This window comes from Protopterus annectens, chromosome 17.part0, assembly GCF_019279795.1.
Source record: "Protopterus annectens isolate FY-2018-M chromosome 17.part0, PAN1.0, whole genome shotgun sequence".
Taxonomy (NCBI): domain Eukaryota; kingdom Metazoa; phylum Chordata; order Ceratodontiformes; family Protopteridae; genus Protopterus; species Protopterus annectens.
The window spans coordinates 355,761,110-355,783,361 of record NC_056751.1 but is presented as its reverse complement, the minus strand read 5'-3'; the positions used below and the strand labels follow the sequence as shown (position 1 = coordinate 355,783,361).

The window sequence follows — 22,252 nt, the reverse complement described above, 5'->3', positions numbered from 1 at the left end:
TAGTATCAATATGCTGAACTTTTACCCTTGATAAAGCTGGTCACGTATCTGAGTCCTAAGATGAGCCTCCACTGACCTTCCTTTTATGGCACAGGGCAAAATTGTGCATAATACCCCTTCCATTTTTCTGCAAAACGTACCATCTGTATGGCATGACTACCCACCAGCTGCTGAAATACTTGCAAACTAAGGCAGATATGATCTTTTACAGTAGGTGGTATGTGTCCTGTGGCTGCAGTTGTACAAAACAGTATGAATCTTCTCAAAAATAGTTCTCATCCATTTTTATAATGTTATCTGAAACTATTAAGTCGAAAAATTGGTAAGTCATAGAGGATGGAGTTTGGTAAAAGAGACACAGTGGGAAATATCACTTGGTTATTATTGTGAGGTGTATCCTTTTCAGGGGAGTCCTTAGTGTGGATACTGGTATTTAAATTCCAAGCCTTCTGTCTTTTTCCTATATTTTTACTGTCTAGTTTACGTCTGAAAGCACCAGATATGGTTAGAAAATTTCTGCACTCTTTTGGAATAAACAGCCGAAACATTTGCTTAACAGTTTCATAGTCTTATCCTTTCTTCTAATTCTATTAGAGCATTTTGTGAGGTGACCCAAAAATAGCCATGATCCAATGGAACATCCAGAACCTGACTCTTAACATATATAGGGATAAATAGTTCCTGAAGCTGCAGATCTAAAAATTACTATAGTCACATTCTACCAACTTCATCAAATATGGTAGTTCTGATATCTCTTCAAGAGAAACATGAGCAGCACCTTGAGCCTTTTCATAAAATTGTTTCAAAAGTCTCTCACCTAAGTAGTCGAAAGTGTGGCTCAAGTAATTAATAGGTCTAACACTCAAGATGGCTAAACCATCTCACCAAATACATCTAAGGTCCTATGTTCTGCATTTTTTTTTTTTTGCTACAGTGCTAAGAGCTTCTGTCTTCTTAGACCCTATTTGGAGCAGCTCGGCCAATCAATCAGGACATCTGAAGGTGTATATCTTAAACATATGGAAATGACAGGAGCTATAATTAGTGGTTTGGAAGCACTGATTTTCAGCAACTGTACATTTATTTCCACATGTGACCATAATAATACCTGTTTTTTAATCAGGTCACCTATTTTTTACTCAGGTAGGCCCACTGGACATGCAATTCCTATTCAGGTTTAACCTGGGAGCAATGTTTAGTTATGACTTGGTCAAGATCACACAGAAAGCAAATGAAAGCTAAGGGAATCGATAACTCTTTGGTTAATTCATTTGAAATGATCATTCATTAAACTTAGTATCATACTAATAGAAACCGCCTCTGAAGAAGAGCAAGATGAAAGGATATCTTCATACCCAGAATTAGTAAAGAAGACAAGGGAATGTGATCTGGTCTGTATGACTACTTAAAGAAGGAAAAGGAACAGATAAAGGCCATTTTGTCTTTTGTAAAAGTACAAATCTTGCCTGAGTTGCCTTCTGTAGAGAATATGCATGTCCTCCCTAAATTCACTTGGGTTTTCTCAGGGTGCTCTAGTTTCTTCACACATTTCAAACACATGCAGTAAGTCAAATGTGGACTCTAAATTGTTCAAAGGTGTGAGTTTCTGCATGTGTTATATGGAAGGAAGACATGGAAATCTACTTCTGTTTCCCCTCTCTTTGCCCTGTCAACTTTGAGGATAGTGGTGGCTGAGCTGGCTGCAACTTGTGAGAAAGAAAGCGAGAGAAAAAGGCAGACCTGAAGCTGTATTTATTGCAACAAAATAAAGCAAAGCACTCCTGGGCAAATATTTTATAATCTTTGGTGATGACATATGAAAACTCAAATATCTAACAAATTGTTGTCTGATAACTATATGGTAAACCAATAACCACAGCAAACAATGTAACTAAAAAAAAAAATTCAAAAAAACAAAAAAAGACACGGCTGATAAAAACAAAAACAAAAAAATTAATGTACCAAAACAGGTAAGAGCTTTCATCTTTACACTCTCCAAAGACTTCATCAGAGCACAGGCTTAATGACATCACTTCATTTTATGACTTCCAGGTCCTTCCTTTCATTTCATTTAAATAGATATCATACATAAAAAGACAGTAACTTTAAAACAGAATCAATAGAAACCATTTAATTTAATCCAGGAAAACTAGAACAATTTAGGAATGAAAGAACTGTGTTGGTAGCTTAAACTCTTTGCTTATAGTCTGCCTGTTTTAAATTAAATGGTTTCTATAGTTTCTGTTTTAAAATTACGATTTTTTTATGTACGATATCTCTTTAAATGAAAGGAAAGGAAGGACCTGGAAGTTATGAAAGGAGCTGATGTCATTAAGTCTGTGTTCTGGTGAAGTCTTTGGAGAGTGTAAAGATGAAAGTGCTTAACTGTTCTGGTACATTACATTTGTTTCTTCGGTTTTATCAGCTATGTCTTTTTTGTTTTTTGATACCTAGATGGCCTAACAGTGAACATCTTGGAAATGGACTATACAATGGCCAATTGAGAACCAGATATTTGTCCTACAAGCATCTGTTCTCCAGGATTCCAAGCCACAACAGTTGACATGTCATCCAGTATAAGAGAGGGAGCAGCAACGGAAGTCTCAAATGCATAGATGAATTAATTCCACATATAGACTTGCACCTGAAACCCAAGTATCAGTGTCCAGGATGAAAACTTTATTTTTATCTGCCTGGAATGTTCCAGCATTATGTGCCATTTTAATAAAAAAGATGAAAATCACAGCAGCCTGTCCCACTGCTGCTGCTTCTCCCATAGCCTCCTTTTAGGACAGCCAGGTGATACAGGGAATAGAGGACATGGAGCAGCCTTCCACTTGCAGAGTTAGTTAATCAACATTAACTCTAGCAGTTGCAATAGGAGCAGCCATGCTTGGTGCAACAGGCCCTTCAATTACCAGCACTAGTCCATGCAAAGTAACCAGTGTAAGCTCTGTAATATTATTTTATTTTTACTTTTGTAATATTGCAAAATGAATACTTTCTACATATCTTCATTTTCTTGACCAATTTTCTTTTATAAGATGTCACATCTTAATTACTGATTTTTACTTAACGTGGTTTAAGAAAAAAAGGAACTCATTTTTATACTTTAAAGAAGCCTGTAATATCTTCTCTCTTTTAGATGAAGTTTATTTTTGTTAATTTACTACAATGCTGACAACTACCTCCTTTGTCACAAGAAAGATACTGAAGACAATAGTCTTTGGACAAATCTGATGCCTACAAGAGCACTTCTTGGCAATTTCTATTGGGACACAGTGGGAATTAACATAAAATTGTACAAAGTGTCTATTCTTTTATTGAACTCTTTTTTTCTCCTTTGCTTGCTGACAATCAGAACTCCCCCTACTTGATGCCCATTTGCTCCCAAGATTCACTGAGGCAAGACCTTTCTCATGGGTATCATGCCATCACTGGCTTCCAGGCTGTTATTGCATTTTATTGTGAATGACCTAACCCATTACCCTTCTGGTGATGTAAGCACTTGCATCATCACAAGGGCCACTTATTTGGTGATGCAAGCACTTGCATCATCACAAGGACCACCTATGCTCTTTTGCCCACATATGTGTGCTCCTACACATGTGTTGTCATGGGCTACCATAACCAGTTTTGTCAGTCATATACATATCCTCCCTGCAATGGCTTCCCAAAGTGCTGCAGTAGAGGTTATGAAAACAGAGCAGTGGTGTGAGCCAGTTGGGACCACCATCCCTCGTCTTGCCCTTCCTCCTTGCCTGCATCATCAAGTACATGCACTTCTTTTTAAACTTGGGCCAACAGGACCCAAGTCAATTCTCTATTGCTCTACACCACCAGTGCAAGCATACAGAAGATTTATATTTCTATATTAGTTAAGATTAGAGAAGGTTTGTGCTTTGCACTGTTGAAGATAGAGGCATTGGAACTGACTGAAAATCAAAGAAAACTCAAGAGGAATGATCATTCACACCAGATGGCAAAAGTGTGCATGAGCACACAGTGCTCTTTCTTATACAACTGGAATAACTCTGATAATTTGTAAGCTGCATCCATGCATCCTTAATGGATTCCATATGCTAAAAACGTTCAAGCCAGGGGACCGACATCTACTTTCTGTTAATTTCTATTCATATGATAAATTCCTGCAGCAATAATCCTTCTGGTAAGATGTTTGAACTACTCTGTGAAAATTAATTTAAAATCATACTTCACAATGCAGTTGGTGCAACCTGTCACAAACTGAGATTTTCTTCAACAAAACAGTTAACACATCACAGTTACTTCTGCTAAACCATCTATTAGTTACATATCCGCATTCCCATTTCAGTACTCTTTTTTTTTTTTTTTTAAACAGGAAAACAAAAGACTGCTGCTGAATACCCAGAATGATTAACTCTGATAAATACTCCTAAAATGTCTCTGATTTAGGCAGACGTGCCCTGGCTAAACTCACTGTGTAGAATTCAGTATCTGAGCAAGTTGTAATAATCTTTGGCTGTTCATGCGACCTAATCAGCTGTGGACTGTGGAAAGGTAGTGTAAAGGGTCCTTGTGCCCTAACATGTCCTAGTACACTATTAGAAATTGTGTTAGTTGTGCCACAATTATTTTCTGAGCCTGCTTTATTCTCTGAACTGCATAATTCACTTCCTTTATAGGTGAGAAGCATTGCAACACGGCCTTGTAAAGGCAGTGCCATTTGCCTTTTCTCCAAAATGTCTCGTTCTGTGGTATGTGACATATGAACAGGTGTGGATGATTTTATAATTGTAAATGGAACTTGTTGGCTGGTTTGAAAAGGTGGACTGTGTGATACAGGGCATTCCTCATTTGAATGAAGCTCCTGTAAATTTAATACTGGGGAACGACTAGAACACTGATGTAAAGATGATGCGCTTTTAATCTGATCATTAGGTTCTGGCATCTCTTCAGTAGAGCATGTACCTTCTTCTCTAGGTTCCAGTGAGATAGTCACTTTACCATTGGGCATGGGTATAGAGTCAACAGCTTCAGGAAGGGGAATTGTGCTCTCTATTGCTTCATCAGTTATTGTGTTTATATTTTCAGCACCAAGTGATGCAGAACTCTGGCTACAGCACAATTCAGAGTTTGACATGTCATTCTGTGATAGATTTGAATGCTGCTTTCTTCCTAACTCTTCTGGTACAAGAAGTGTTGCTGCTTGTGTTGAGTACTCCGTGTGCTCTGTGTGGAGTGAAGCTGTCTGCAGCTCCATTGGTAAAACATGTTCTAGCATGCATTCTTTCATTACATAAGCTTCTTTTAAAAATGAATCTTGGTTGATAGACAAAGTTATATTTTCTGCAGCAGGTGAGATTTTGGAAGGACAAATGAAAGTACTGGAATTATTACAGATGGAACCACCTTCATCAACAGGAACATTCAAACCTGTCTGATGTTTATGTGCTATGGGCAGATGATCCTGCTCAAGTTGAGCTTCTGGCTGAATTTCTAATGACGGTGAACTTGGATTTAACTTCTCATTTTCATGTTCAAAGGTATTCTTCAAACTGATTTCATTTTGCACTTCTAAAACTTGGCCAGTTAAGCTGTTGGCTGCCACACTGGGAGCTCTGTCTAAGTGCGTCAGAGGCTGGACCTCCTCTGTGCTTTTAAGAGTGTCATTGACTGAAGTTGACCAAGATACATTTTCTTGCAAAAGAGAAACAGGATATTCTATTACAAGGGTCCCTTTTTCCAGTTCTGAAATTTCAGTCTTTTCTGGCTGGGAAGAGTCTGAAATGTTTAAGAGTAAGACAGTGTTCTTATTCGATGCTAGAACATTGAGTTCATCTCCGAACTGTAGATTTTGCTCAGGACATTCATCGATGTCTTGCTTTTGAAGCTGAGTTTCTTCTGTATCTGACAGCAAATTCACACCACTTACTTGGCAGATTGCTTGCACTTCTTCAGGTATAGGATCATGGTTTTGAATGACAGTCTCATCCATAGGTTCTGTTGAATCTGGCTTAAGCTCCAAAATCAGTCCGTCTTCCACAGGACTTGTATTTGAATTGTTTCTGTTATTCTGAACACATAGAGTTTCTGAACATGGGTGTTCTGCATTATTTTTAACATCATCTGTAGAGCTAGCAGATTTGTTCTGGCCATTTGCAGCAAATTTGGGCTTTGGTGGTACAGGTATTAAATTGACAGCAATCTCCTGACCCAGTGGCTTCTTTGGAAATTCTTCTGGTTTTGCTAAAAATAGTAATAATAAAATAATGTAATTTTTAAATAGGTATCATGTAAAATACTGACTAATAAATAAGTTTAAATAATGCAGAAGTAACAGAAATTATTGTAAGTATAATGTTATCAATTTGTTTTAAAACCAAAAGGTAGATTAAATCTGAACCTTCCAGTGCAGTGTTATATTATTTAGGTTGAGGGTGTCACTTAATTAATCCCATGTGCAGATTCATTATTCTTTATTTCCATATATAAAATAATAAAATAATATCTAAATGGGTTCTCAAAGACAATAAAATGCAGTATTTCTCAGATGTACAAGCAAAAATAAAATGTAGATTCTTTCCCAAAAGTGAAAGGGTTCTAAGCACATCATTCAATCATTCATTTATTTGCTTTTCCAGTACCTTCTTTCAGGGTCAAAGGGAGAATATACTGGAACTCACCAAGCAACCCTCAACACACACTTTGTATGCACACTTACCTGCAGCTTAGAGGAGCACAAGTTCTCCTGTCAGCATATTTTTGGGAGATGGGAAGAAATTGGGGTATCTAGAGAAATCTCACCTGGACAAACAAGATATGCACATTTCAGAGAGAAAGCAACCCCAACAGGAAACAAACTGGAAAACAAACTGCTGTGAGATAGCCATACCAACGGCTATCCCACTATTCTGCCTCATTAGAGAAAATTATTTCTTAAAGACTGCCTCATTATGTGACATGAAAGACACAATATGCAACATCTCAGTAGCATCAAAGATGCTGTAAATAATCCTATCTGTAAAACAGGAAAGGAGCAGTGCACATTTTTTTAATGAAATGCTGTTCAATGTCTTACATGTGAATATATAGAGAAATGAACATCCCAATCCTATTCTGTACATTCACAATGTTAGCTAGGAAATGTCAAAATTGGTGCACAGTACCCAAATGAAGAAGAAATGTTGAAAGGCATATCAGCTATGAAACAGCAAAGCAACAGGACTCTGCTAGTAATAGCCATACACCATGTCTGCTTCTAAATAACAAAGAAATGTAACTCTACTACCAGTAAGTTGCTGCATGTATGCATACATTGTTAAAGCAACAAAGAAATAAGTCCCCATTGACAATAAAAAGAAGTTATGTTCTTGCCATAATGTTCCATCTGTGTTGTTGATCTTCATTCATTCATGACGGATGGATCTCGGTTCTGTCCTCAGAACTGACTTGGCCGATATCACAAGCTTGCACCAGCCAGAAACTCTCAAGCTAAGGTTACCCATAGTGCCACTCTCATCTCCTCAGATTGAGTTTGCCCGTAAGGATAAGAAAGTGGAGGCTTTGTCTGAGCAAATGCCCTATAATGTAACCAGGACCAAATCCGAACCTCCAGGAGTCTTTTGGAGGGGGTAAGGGGGTGGGATTTAATGAATGAATGAACATCAACAACACAGATGGAACATTATGGTAAGAACATAACTTCTTTATCTGATGTTGTTAATCTTTATTCATTCATGACGGATGGGACAGAGTCCTTAGCTACTTTGCGTCCCGGGAGACCCTATGGAAGGATATTCCTAAGCACCACTGGGCCAAAGGTTGCTCTCCTCCTGGAGACCAAGTCCAATTTGTAACTAGTGATAAAGGTATGAGGGGTAGACCAAGTGGCTGCTGCGCAAATGTCATCCATAGAAGCTCTGGAATGAAAAGCCACAGAAGCAGCAACTGATCGGGTTGAATGCACCTTGATTTTAGTTGTTAAAAGCATTTGATTTTGTTGACAGACAAAAAAAGATGCAGTCTCTCGGCCATTTTGCCAAAGTGACTTTGGAAACTGATTTTCTCAACTTGGGTCCTGAAAAAGACAGGAACAATTGGTCAGATTTTCAGAAAGATTTAGTCCTGTCGATAGAAACGTAATTGTCTATGTACATCCAATAAATACAAATAATATTCTCCTTTATTAGAACAGTTTGGGAAGAAAACTGGTAGGTCGACGAACTGATTAATATTTAACTCTGAGACAACCTTGGGTAGAAAGGAGGGGTTAGTCTAAAGAAATAATCTCTCTTTGTGGAAAACTATGTAAGGACATTTTACGTACAAGGCCTGTAATTCTGATATGCTTCTCACAGGGGTAATGGTTACCAAGAATAAAGTCTTCCAAGACAAGAATTTTATACCACAAGTGGCAGCAGGCTCAAAGGGATGATGAGTCAAAGTCTGTAGGACCAGCATCAAATTCGAAGGTTCAATGGGCTCTTTGAAGGGCGGTTTTATATGTATGACTCCTTTCAAGAAAGTTTTACAGAGACGGTGAGATATTAAAGAGGAATCTTGGAAACCATTATGGAAGTTTGGGATAGCTGCTAAATGGACCCAGATTGTAGAAGCTGAAGCTCCTGAATGGAGTAAGGTTGATTAATACCCCAACATTGAATTAATGGGAGCTAGAAAGGGGTCCAGTCCCTTTTATTGAGACCAAAACACAAATCTGTTCCATTTACTATAATACATCTTACTGGTGGATGGTTTATGAGAAGCCAGAAGTACTTTTCCTACAGGGGAAGATAGGTTATTTTGCCTGGCAATTACAGGAAGTAGAAGTACCAATCTATCAGCTTGAGGCTCGATAGGTTTAGATGGATCAACCCCTGTGGGTGTGACATTAATCCTGGAGTTGGATCCACAGTCCACAGGTGATGAACCAGGTGAGGCCAAAGGAAACAAAACCAGATTTGTCGGGGCCAATAGGGTGCAATGAGGATTACTTTGCTTCTCAACCGAAGTGCTTTCTTAGAAATTGTGGAATCAGAAGAAAAGGGAGGGAAGGCATAAAGCAGTCCCGGGGGCCAATCATGTACTAGAGCATCCCTCGGGGACTCCCATTGAGGGGGGATTAGGGCAAAGTAGCTGCTGCATTTGTGGTTGGTGGGAGATGCAAATAGATTGCAGCAAGGCTGACCCCAGTGACAGAAAATCTCCGTTGCTACTTCAGGACTGAGGAACTACTCATGAGGCAGGAGAATGCATCTGCAGTTGGAGGCTATCGCCCACTGCCATACTCTAATGGCTTCCCGACACAACAGGTAGGATCTGATCACCCCTGTTTGTTGATATACCAGACGACAGACATGTTGTCCAAATGGATAGCAATTGCCCCTGATGGGAGAGCAGACTGGAATGCTTGCAATGCCAGAATTATTGCCCTTAGTTCCAGGACACTGATATGCAAATTTGCCTCTTCAGGGGGACTAAGTGCCTTGGACTGTCTTTCCCTGAAAATGCCCCCCCCCCCCCAATCAGGGATGCATCTGTGGTCACTACAGCCTTAGGCTGAGAGGGTGAGAAGGGACAACTCCATAATTCCATTTCTGGCTTCATCCACCAGTTCAGATATCCTGCTTGCAGTGGTTTGTTATGCGGATTGGGTGGGACATAGTCTGTGTTAATAGGGACCACTGTGATGCTAGGAACCACTGTAGTCATCTCATATGAAGTCTTGCTAGGGAAACTACAGTAATCGTTGCTGCCATTGATCCAAGCAGTTGAAGAACTGAGCAAGCTGGGACTTTGTCTTGAGAGAGTATCACTCTGAGTTGAGATCTTAGTCTGTGAAGCCTTTGAAGAGGAACAGCGATAAGGCAAAACCTTGTGTCAAATGCTGCTCCTAGGAATTCTAGGTTTTGAGTAGGTACTAGTTTTAGCTTCTCTTTATTTACTGAGAACCCTAAGAGCCATGCTTACTGTAGGGTATAGTGCATGGCAAGAAGCAGTAGACGCTTGATGGGGATGGTAAGGAGCCAACCAACTAGATATGGAAACACCCAGGATCCTTGCAGTCTCTAGTGAGTTGTTACTACTGCCATACATTTGGTGAACACTTTGGGAGCTGTGGAGAAACCAAAGGGCAGCATTCAAAATTGGTAGTGATTGGCTCCCAGCCAGAAGTGGCAATATCTTCTGGAGTGTCTGTCCATTTTTATATGGTAATATGCATCCGGGAGCTCTATCGAGCACAGACAGTCATCTTTTTCCAGAAATGGGAGGATAGCCTGAACCGTGACCATCCGAAATTTGCTATGTCTGATGAACTTTAGAATGCTGAGGTTCAAAATTGGCCTCCGGTCCCCTGTCTTTTCTGGCACTAAAAAGAACCTTGAGTAAAATACAGATTCTATATGGTCTGATGGGACTGTTTGGATGACTCTTTTTTGGAGCAGCTTTTGAATTTCTTGTGCTGCTATGTCCCTCTGACTGGGTGGAATCTCAGAGATTCGCCTTTGCAGCCTCGGGTAAAGATCGAACGGGATCTGATAACATCTGGTAATTATCGTCTGCACACAGGAATCTGTTGTTATTGACTACCAGGCTAAGTGGTGCAGACAGAATAATCCCCCAACTGCTTCCAGAGGAAAATAATTGGGCCGCTCTTCAGGAGCACTGGTAGGGCTGCCCAGAAAAGGAATCTCTGGACCCCAGGTTACACAGACCCCCTCTGTCTCATTCGGGGGGGGGCATTTTCCTGATGAGTTCCCCCCTCTGCCCTGGGGAGAAAACTCGCCATGTGAGTCACTGAAAGGCTCTTGGGATTTCCTGAATCACATATTTCCACTTCTCTGATTCCTAGTGTAGGGTCGTTAGGGAGTGGAAAAATGTACACCCACAGCAGATAGGGTCTTGCCTTCCTTCTCACACCTGACTAGCGTGTCTTTAACTTTTGGACCAAAGAGAGAGGAAGCATCAACAGGAGCACTGATGAAGGAAGACTTGAAAGGGTCCGCAAAGTCGCACAAGCGCATCAAAGCGTGACGTCTCATGACAACACCTGCACCCACTGCTCTGACTGCCCTTCAGTTGTATGTGCAGTCAACTGCATGGATGAGTTAGATATGGATTCCAGGGTGGCAAGCTGTGAAGCAACTTTATCACGTACCTCATCAGACACTGCTCCTGCTAAGGTTCCTGAGAGTTCTGTGATTGGGTCGCTTTGGAGACGGGTAAAATGTGCCAAGTAATTCAACGACTATATGGCAAAGGTTGTTGAAGCATAAACCTGCTTTCCTAGTCTATCCATCTTCTGAGACTCCCTGTTTGGAGGATGGACAGCAGCACTCTCCTCTGCGAGTTCTTTCCTTGTGGCCACCGCCACCACCATAGCATCTACTGCCAAGCCTTTGGACTAATGGGGCTGATCCTCTGGAGGGGAGAGTATATTGTCTGTTCTCCGGGAGATTGGCGCAACAGTGTCAGGGGCCTTCCAGGCATGCTGCATGATGAGCTTGACCAACTCTTATGCAGGCGAGGTCACCCAGGAAGTAGAGGGTTGGGCAGGGAAAACCTGCAAGAATACAGATTCCTCTGAGGAAGGGTTGGTGGACTTCCAGTCACCCCTCTGTTTCAAGATCTCCAATTTGTCTCGAAAGGAGACATCCTCAGGGGGCGACTGTGGTGACCCTTCCCCCTTATCGTAATCTGTATCTTTGGTGAGAGATTCCTCAGGAGAATCAAAGTGCTTCCTCTTGCACAATCTCTTATGGGGTGGCTCTTCAGGGAAAAGGTCTGAAGAGAACTCTGAAGAGAGGGTGCCCTGTGGTAGGGTATCTTGGTGCTCCCATGCCTGATGTCCCAGTGTAGTGGACTGTGGCAGCTGTGAACCAGAGGACATGTATATATGACATTCTGGCACTGAAGGAGCCAACTGCGAGCCTGCTGAGGCAAGTTCCCTCTCCATAACCTGGAAGGCAGGCCCACCTAAAGATGGGTGGTAGCCTGGAACCAAGAAAGACAATCTTGGAACTGGGGTCACACCCTGCTCCAACAAGCCCACCTCCAGGAAAGGAGTCGTGAGAGGATTCGGAGCTGTTAAAGCAACTGGAACCATTGACGGCACCGTAGAAAAAAAATCGGCACTGTACTAGGGGTCAAGCTGCCGACAATCCAGTCATGGTCTCAAGGGTAGGTCAGTTCCGACTGAGCCATGGTCCACAGGGTAGGTTCCGGAACCATGGTACGATCTACCAGTGGAACTGAAGAAGCTGGCACCAGGATAGGTGTCAGCATCAAGGGCTCCAAGACCTGCAGGGAGGTTGAATCAAGAGTATAGGTTGAAGTCTATGGAGAAACACCTTTGGCTACGGGTGGGAGAGAGGTCCTAGATGGAGCTGGGAGGCCTCTGGCTGCTAGGAGCTGATCCACAAGTCTCACTACATTGAGCTCCGAAAGGCTCTTGGTGGAATGGGTTGACATTCAAGATGGGAATTCAGGTTGGACAAAGAATGGACTTAGCTGCTGTCCAACAAAGGGGTCAATGGATGGGGAATATCAGGTCCTGGCTAGTGACTTAACTTTCAGCACCGTGGTAAGAAGATCAGAAGGTTGCGATGATGGGAGGAAGTGACCAGTTTTAAGGGAGAAGCTATTGTTGGTGCCAAGAGGGTCTGTGGTACAGTGGAAGGTGTCAGTACTGTGGGAATAGTGGTTGCCGGTTCCGTAATCAAGGATGGATGGATGTTTAGGCTCCGGTCCCAAGGTAGGTGTCAGAGTCATTTTGGCATGTTTAGCTTTTGGTTACATATGAACCTGTGCTTTAGTAGTTTTTGGATCCTGGGACTGAGGAAATGATGGGACTGAATGTCTCCTCTTCTTCTTCTCTTTTTTAGGAGGGGTTGAGACCACCTCAGAAAAAGCCACCGAGAAAGGGGTTTTCAACAGACTCTTTAGATTCGTTTATTTTTGCACACAACTAAGGTGCGGGCACTAAAGCCCTTACAGAACTTGCACAGAGGTTGAACCTTCAAGCGTGGTACTCCTAGGCAATATGCACAGGAGTGATGCCCATCAGAGTTTGGCATCTTCCTGCCATATTTGTCACACTGTTTAAATCCAGTAGTGCCCTTCTTGTCAGCCATTATCAAAAATATAGTTAACAACAATTAAACAGCAATTGAACAACAATGAAATATCCTGTTACGCAACTAGAGATACACACGCATGCACATAGAAGAAGGAAAGGGTTTTTTTTTTGTAATTTACCAACAATGGTAAATAGAAATATACCCAAAGGGTAAAGGGAAGGGAAGAAGAGAATACAAACGTTGGTATTTAGAATACCAAAAGGTAAAGGAAGGGAGGGGCCTGTATCAACAATGGTACGAAGAAATACCAACAAGGTAAAAGGAGAGAAAAAATCAGACACACAGAAAGGAAATTATCTTTAACTATAAATTATTAAGATAAAGGCAGGATTATAGAAGAATATAAGGCTAAATTTTCAAAATATTGAGAGAAACAGAACACGTACAGGTTTCATAAAAATGTACATCAAACTATTGTGTGGTTGTGAGGTCAGCTCTTTAGTGAAACATAAACAAGAAATAAAGGTACCAAGAAGATGTACAAAAATAGTTTTTGAAAAAAGGGAAAACAAACTTATTCATTCCGCAGTTTGTAAGCACTGTGGACAGAACTGACTGTGTTAATACTAAAATGGTTTATATTAACACAAGGTACAGAGATTAGAACAGGACTTCATTTAACAAACTGTTAACACTGCATAAAAATGCTGGCAGAAGGGGGTTGTATGTCTATGTGGCCTGCCAGTACTTGGTACAATTTTTTCACACCCTTCTCTTCTATCACTTTAAGTGTCCCATTTTTTTTTAACAAGAAACAATTTTGTTAAAGTAGCACTTACGATCCTGCCTTCTTTTAAACCTCATTCCTCTTCTGCATGTATTGCTCACACAATTCCCATTTTTGTCTGTGCAATTTGCTCTTACCCTTTTCTAAAGATCCCATTCCATTTGTTTTATCTCAATTACTATATTCACTACTTCTAGTACAGTTGTTTTTGACTTTGATTTCCATTTTCTAGTAATTGCTTTTTTTGGCAGCCACCATAATTAGACTCAACAAGGCCTTACTATGTATAGGCAATTCTGAGTCTGTATCATAGCTCAAGAAAATCATTTGCTTAGTTATACCAATTTGCTCACTCAGTATTTTCTTATAGAGTAGTCTACTGAGACTTTTAAATTCTGCCATTCTCATTAGACTCCCAGAAAATATGTTCCCAATTACCTCTTTCTTCTCCATCACACCTCCAGCATTTACTATCTACCTGAGGAAAATTTCTTTGGAGTCTACCTGGGGTATAAAAATACCTATGTAAACACTTCCAAGCAAAGATCCTAAATCTTCTAGACTTTATTGCATATTTTGGAGATATACATATATCCTCCCATTGTTTCTTTGTGAATTGCTTATGTAATCTCTCTTCCCAATCCTTTCTAACCTCCTCTGATTGATTCTTATCAAGCAATATTTTATATGCTCTTACTAATTATTCCTTTTTTAACCACAGCTTCTGTTCTAGATTCTACTAAAAACTCTACCGGTGCTGATCTTTTGCTTAGAATCCCCCTATTTCTTTCTCTTTGTACTGTGATATCAGTTGGCTTACTTCTTAGAACAGTTTCTGCTACTTTATGAATAGAATATTCTATGTGGTTATTGTTATTCTCCTTAAGGATTTGCATCCAAAATCCCATACTCTCCTTGTTTCTTGAGCTTCCACCGGTTTGTTATCATCGCTTTCCACAACTTATCCTCTAGTTGATAAAAATATGCCTGACTTGTGTATAACACTAAGGGAACTGAAAACATTTTAACTGCTTGTCTCTCGCTATCCATATCCATAAAACAGAGCTTTCAATTTCTCAGTTTTTGTATTATCTTTTGCTTAGCTTCTTCCTACACACCCTTAGCTGCTTCAACAGAATCTTTTTTTAATTCATAATCCTAAGCACTTTATTTTATAATTTCCCCATTAATATGAACATCACTGAACCAATTTATATGTGGGTACAGCTATTGCCTTTGTTTTAGCTTCATTAATTTTGTATTCTGAAAATACTTGAAACTCTCAAAATGTTACACAACACTGAAATGTCATTTTCTGGTTTTATCAAGTATAAAATAATATCATCTGCAGATAAAGCCAGCTTTTCTTGAATTCCATATCAATTATATCCTTAAATTTCTAAGGCCCTTACTTTTTTTTTGCCAATGGTTCTAAATATAATGCAAATAACAAAGGGGAAAGAGGACACCCCTGCCTGTTTCCTTTGCTCAAACCGAAATTGTCAGACAGGAACCCATGCACTTTAATTTTCACCTCCCATATATCCTCCTAATCAACCTTATAATTTTATCAGGGAATGCAAATGCTTCCATTGCCCTGCTCATAAAATCCCTGCTTACTCTGTCAAATGATTTCTCTGCATCCAGACCTACCAACAAGAGTGGTATTTTCTTACATTCGGCTTCCCTCTGGATCATTACTGTTCTGTTAATGTTGTCAAATGTCTTCCTCCCCTCCACAAAACCACACTGATCCATATCTATAAATTTTGGCATCACCTTTCCCATTCTTTTAGTCATTATAGACATAAACACTTTGTAATTGTGGTTTAGAATTGAAATGGGCCTACACGAAACTTGATCTGATGGGTCTTTGCCCTCTTTTAGATATTAGAGCCACCACCGCTTTCTTACATGATGTTGATGCGTCTCCTCCTCTCAAAATACTGTTAAAAAACCTTCCAGATCTTTATCAGCGTTTCCCCTCCTAGCCTCCAAACTTCCACAGGAATACAATCTACTCCTGGGGACTTTCCTGTAGATTGGTTATATATTACCATTTTTATCTCATCTCCTCCTGTCCTGTTAATAATTGAACCTTATCTATTTTTAATCTTAGCATATTTAATTATTCCATAAACATTTCCATTTGTACCTTTTCTTGATTTCCATATTTCTCTGCTTTATACAGATTTTCATAAAATTTCCAAAATATTTCTAGTACCTCTACAGGATCTCTTATGTTCCTTGTTATAGGCTCCCTAAGCTTGGCAACAACCCTTTCTTCTTTTTGTTGCCTTAGTCATTGTGCTAATTTTTTTTTCTTTTATTTCCACCCTATTTTTAAACTCTATTTTAAATTTTATCCCACATCTTAGCTATATTTTCAGAAGAAATTTCTATTTCTCTAATATATCCTGAATAATTTCCACTACCCATTCCTTGAATTACACACTTTTAAACAGATAGGATGGAAAGTGCCAGTGTCTCATTTTTATTTCATTACTCTGCATTTTAATTTAGTTATTCTTGGCACTTGATCTAAAATAGTTATTGGGTGTATAGCAAAACTTTCAATTAAATGCACACATTCCCATGGCATATAAAGTTCTGTCTAGCCTAGCCCAGTTTTTGTAGCTTGGGGAAATAACACAATTCAATCTGAGCTCCTCTACTGAATTTGTATCTTCCATGCCAAATATTTTCATAAATTTCTTCAAAAATCTACCCTCTTTTGTTATATTTTTTGTTGTATTTCCCTTCTGGGCCCCCCTCCCCCAGATGCATCCTCACTGCTATAAATCAAATTCCAGTTCCCACCTATAAGTAATATTTCCTGCTGAAAGCTGATTATTTCTGCCAGCATTTTCTTAAGCTCCATTATAGCAGTTGTAGGTAGAATATAAACTAATCCCAGTGTAATCCTCCTCCCTTGCCAGTAGCCCCTTAGTACTACAAATCTACCATTATTATCTTTTTATCCTCTACTACCACTGTTTGGAGCTCCTCTTGCAATTGATATAAGTATTCCACTTTCCTTTGTCTGTTGAATAACCATCCTGATAACCTTTCTTTATCAAATTCACATTCCCAGTTCTTTCCAAATATGTCTCATGTAGCATTTTTAATATGGTTCATAACTCTTTCTTTTTTCCATATATCTATGAGACCATTGACATTGAAAGATAATCTAGAAAGTGTTATCAATATGTTCTGAAATTATTATTTCTACCAGTTATGTATAACAGCCTTTTTTAAATGTCTAGTTCCAGCTTTTGTGTTACATGCATACACTAATATCTGGCAGGTTGATCTTTTATACAGTTGTTTCTTGTCATATCCATTTAAACCTATGTCACACCTTACACAACGTTTTGTTTAAACAACCCCCCCAAGAGCACCCTAAAACATATTAACTTAATACTAACATACAAACTATGTACTTCTTCAAATATTAAAGTTTAACCCTCCGAATAGTAACATTTGTCCCTAACTGGTAGCCACATTCACATACTTGGATTGACCTATACGGAAGGTTATCCATGCTAAAACTCGTGGTACAGCCAGTGTTTCTGGCAAGTGCTGTCTGTTTTTGTCTTATCTTTATTCCTCTCCCAGACTGGGAAAACACTTTAGTGCTTTCAGAAAACATTATCTTGTAGCCACTGAAGAAAAGAAGTATTCTGTTTTTATTACTCCTTTTCAGATTGTCTTCATGGAGACATGAGAACCAGATATACAGCTGCCACCACAAGTACTGATTTATTTGCTAGTGGAAAACGTTTTGTTATATTCAGTGTTTTCTTTTTATGTATTTGCTTCCCCTTAAAACTTGTTACTAAATCAAGCCAAGGGCCTTAATCCATTTATTCCACTATGCAAGAGTAAAAAAAGCACATCTATTTTTTCTTGTATCATGCTCTTTTGACCAGAAATTTCTTCTTTTTCATATTGCAGTGGCTACATTTCTTAAAACTGAACAAGGAGAAAGAAATAAAGAAAGAAGGAAAGAAAGAAAGAATAAACAGGGGCACCTGTTTACTTTAGTATCCCTATTGCCATTGAAAAGAACTGAGAAAGCTTTACTGTATTGCATGCAGATTACATCACGCATTATAAAAACACTACTGTTAAGAACAAAATTTTGTTTTGCTGACAGTTAACTCTTTCTTTCTTCTTGCCCACTCTGAAATGTTATTCCAAACATTAATTACATTAGTAAAAACAAAATGAAAACTCCAGCACAGCTAGAACCTCCACTGAGTGACCTCCCAAACCTCTTGTATCAGAGGCACATGGGATATATGCAAATGACCCTTATGAACATCAGGTGTTTCAGCTAAATGGCGATTCTGAATGCCCATGACTTGTTTCGTCATTTTAATGGACAATTTCAGGCCAATAAAGCCAAACTCCACTAGCTATGGATATGCATATTTCGGCCTTGTTATGACCTCATCAGCATAGCACAAGCAGAATGTTTGACTAAGCATAAGAAACACAGGGCGTAGTCAAACACTCTGCTTGTGCTATGCAAACATAGGGCTTCAATCTCTGAAATTCTTCTGGCAGAAGTAATCGATACCAGAAAAACAGATTTCCAAGATAAAAATTTTAGGTCACAGTTGACAGAAGGGGAATGAACTAATGTCTGTAATGCTAAGGTAAGATTACAGGGTAGAAATGGATCTTTATACAGAGGTTTTAACAACAATGTCCTTCTTAAGAATGCTTTGCAAAGTTTATGAGAAAGTAATGAATATTTCTTGAACCCATTATGAAAGTTTGAAATAGCCGGTAGCTGAAATCTAACAGTAGAGGAAGAAGCTCTTTCTTCAAAGAGTAAAGCTAAAAATTCTAAGATTTTGTCTATAAGAGCAGAGAAAGGGTCAATGTTATTATTACAACCCCCTAGTAAAATCTCTGCCATTTACTTTTGTAGAGTTCCCTAGTGGAGGGTTTGTATGATGCCAAAAGAATCTTATGAACTGGGGAAGATAGGAAATTACACCTAGCAATCAGTACAACTGGAGTAGCCAAGCTGTAAGTCTGAGGTTCTGAAAGTTTGGGTGAACTAGTCCTTCTGGATGGGATAGGAGATCTGGATCTGGGTCCAAAATCCATGGTTGCTGAATCAGATAAGGCCAAAGAAAGGGGAACCAAATCTGTCGAGGCCAGAAGGGAGCAATGAGGATTACTTTGCTCTACAACCGGATTGCTTTCTTTAGGAATTGAGGGATTAAAAGAATGGGGGGGAAGGCGTACAGAAGTCCAGAGGGCCAATTGTGCAGGACAGCATCTCTTGAGGACTCCCCCGGAGGAGGGACCAAGGCAAAGCAGCTGCTGCACTTGTTGTTCAGGGGTGAGGCAAATAGGTTGCAGCAAGGCTGGCCCCAGTAACAAAAATGTTTCCTCACCACTTTGGGATTGAGATACCACTCATGAGAAAGGAGAATGCATCTGCTCAGTTTATCCACTATCACAATGGAATTCCCCAGAATGTGCATTGCTATCAGAAAGCAAATGGAAGAGATTGTTCACTGCCAGACTCTGAGAGTTTCTTGACAAAGGGGGTAAGACTTGGTTCTTCCCTGCTTGTTGATGTACCAAACTACTGACATATTGACTGTTTGATTCACAATCGTTCCCAAGGGAGAGTGGTTTGTAAGGCCTGCAGTGCTAACAGCACCACTCAGCTCTAGAAAACTGATATGCAAGCTGGCCACCCAAATAATGCCCCCACCATCCCATCTGGGAAGCATCAGTGGTCACTACAGTTTGGTGTTTAGAATGAACCAAGGGACAGCACAAGAGAATTTCATCTGACTGAATCCACCAGCTAGGTCTTTCTTGCAATGATTAGAAATCAAAATCTGATCTGACATTGGCTTATTCAGAATGGACCACTGAGAAACTAGAAGCCACTGAAGAATTCTCATGTGAAGTCTTGCTACAGGAACAACAGAATGGTCACTTCCATTGAACCTAAGGCCTGCAAGACTAGTTGTGCAGCTACTCTCTTATTCCTCACAATCTTTTTTACTTAGACCGTGATCTTTTGCAGTCTTGGGAAGGGAAGCTATGCAAGTATTGGTATTCAGCACTGCTCCTATAAACTCTAAAGTTTGTGTTGGAGTCAATTGTGATTTTTCATAATTTACAATAATGCCTAGGTAGTCACATGTTTGGGGAACATAGTCTTTTGCTTGTTCTAGTAGATGCCTGGCGGGAGCAGTAATGAGCCAGTCGTCCAAGTACAGAAACACTCGGAATCCTTGCAGTCTCAAGTGAGCTGCTACTACTGCCATGCATTTGGTGAATACCCTGGAGGCTGTGGTGAGGCCAAAGGGCAGAATTCTGAACTGATAATGACTGGCTCCCATCCAGAAGTGGAGAAATCTCCTGCAGCACTTGTCCATTTTTATGTGGTAATACTCATCCAGATCATCTATCGAGCACATACAATTGTCTTTCCCTAAAAACACGAGAATAGACTAAACCATGACCATCCGGAATTTTGTTTGTCGAACAGACTTGTTAAAAACATTCAGATCCAAAACTAGTCTCCAATCCCCTGTCTTCTTTAGCACCAAAACAAATCTTGAGTAAATTCTGGATCCTATCTGGTCTGGTGCAACCTCTTGGATGACTCTTTTTGAAGCAGTTTTTGAATTTCTAGTACAGCTGTTTCCCTCTGGGTGGAACATGTGGGATTCTTTTGGAATTGTTTGGAAGAGAGAGAAAGAGTATGGTGCATCCTCTGATAATAATCCTTTGCACCCAAACATCTGAAGTTATTTGAAGCCAGGCACATTGGTGCAAGGATAGATGCTTCCTGACTGCTTCCAGAGGAAGGCAATCAGGCCTCCTTTCAGGAGCCCTGGTAGGGTTTGCCAGGTAGGAGTCCCTGGAACCCTGATATTGTGGACCAACTCTGCCACGAGGACAGTGTCTTTCATTAAAGCTTCCTCCTCTGCCCCTGGGAGAGCCACTGCCACGTGTGTCCTGAAAAGGACTGTTGAGGAGTAGGAAAACATACACCCACTGCAGAACGGGTCTTTCCATCTTTCTCACACCTGGATAAAGTTTCTCAAACTTTAGGGACAAAAAAGGTTGATTTGTCAAAGAGTGCATTGACAAATGAAGACTTGAATGGCTCTGCAAATGCTCATAAGTGCATCCAGGTTTGTCTACTAATGGTTACGCCTGCTCCCACTGCTCTAGTCATCCCTTTGGCTGCATGCACAATGAGCCTCATGGAAGAATTTGAAATGGACTCTAGATTGGCCAGTTGAGATGCAACCTCATCTTGGACCTCTTCAGATATGGCTCCTGCTAGGGTATCTGATAGCTGTTTAATCAGATCCCTCTGAAGTCTAGTGAAGTGTGGCATAAAGTTCAAAGATGGCAATGCAATGGTCGATGAAGTGTAGACCCACTTTCCAAACCTATCGATCACCCAAGACTTTCTATTGGGAGGATGGATACAGGAATTTTCATCTGCCAGTTCTGTTTTTGTGGCTGCTGCTACCATCGTGGTATCTACTGGTAATTCCTTTGCCCAAAATTGATGGTCCACTGGTGCAGAAAGAGTTTTTGTCTGGCCCTTGGGGATAGGATCTATGGTGTCAGGAGCCTTCCACACCCACTGCAAGATTAACTTAATCAGCTTGTCAGCAGGCACATTAACTCAAGACCTGCAGGTATACTGATGCCTCCGAAAAGGGCTTTTGGGACATCCAGTCACCCCCTCTGTTTAAGGATCTCAAGGATGTGTCGAAAGTGGACATCTTCTGAGGTGACCATAGGGAATCATCTCCCTCATCAAAATCAGTGTCTTCTGTAATGGATTCCTCTGGGGAATCTAAGTGCTTCTTCTTATGCTTCCTATTCTGAGGAATCTCCTCAGAGGGACAAACTGAGGAGGTATCAGAAGAGGACAATACCTGAACTGGTGTTTCCTGTGGCTTTGGAACTCACTGTCCAGGCAGTGAGATTGGCGAAAGCTCTGGTCAAGCGGAAGGTTCAGGAAACTGCTCCAACAGGGAAGGAACTGACTGAATGCCCACAGTGGACTAGGCCCTCTTTGTAACCTGGAAGGCTGACCCCCTGAAGAGGGAAGGGAGCCCAGAAATGAACAAGACTGCCTCAGAACCATGGTCACTATCTGCTCCTAAGAAGCCGCTCCAGACGCTGAGGCTGGGGTAGAGCTAATGCATGCCAAAACTCCAAGGTGCAGAGATGGCTCTGAAAAAAGAGTTGAATCTTGACCCTCAGAGCTGACAGTGTAGTCATGACCCTCAGAGTTCTCTGAATCTGACACAGCCAAAGAACTCAGGGTAGAAATCAGTACCAGAGATGCAGATCTCATTGGAACCAAAACAGTCAGCACTGGAAAACTTGC

At 40.4% G+C, this 22,252-nt stretch overlaps 1 protein-coding gene across 1 annotated transcript in view; it reads right to left on the bottom strand.

Annotated features, from left to right (window-relative positions):
- Positions 1 to 2,393: 2,393 nt before the first annotated feature.
- Positions 2,394 to 22,252, bottom strand: part of LOC122791697 — a 1,032,604-nt gene continuing 1,012,745 nt past the window's right edge. Inside the window, exon 13 of the mRNA XM_044059589.1 lies at positions 2,394 to 6,228. Coding sequence (XP_043915524.1) covers positions 4,415 to 6,228 — 1,814 coding nt within the window. The 3' untranslated portion in view covers positions 2,394 to 4,414. The remainder of the gene's footprint in view (positions 6,229 to 22,252) is intronic.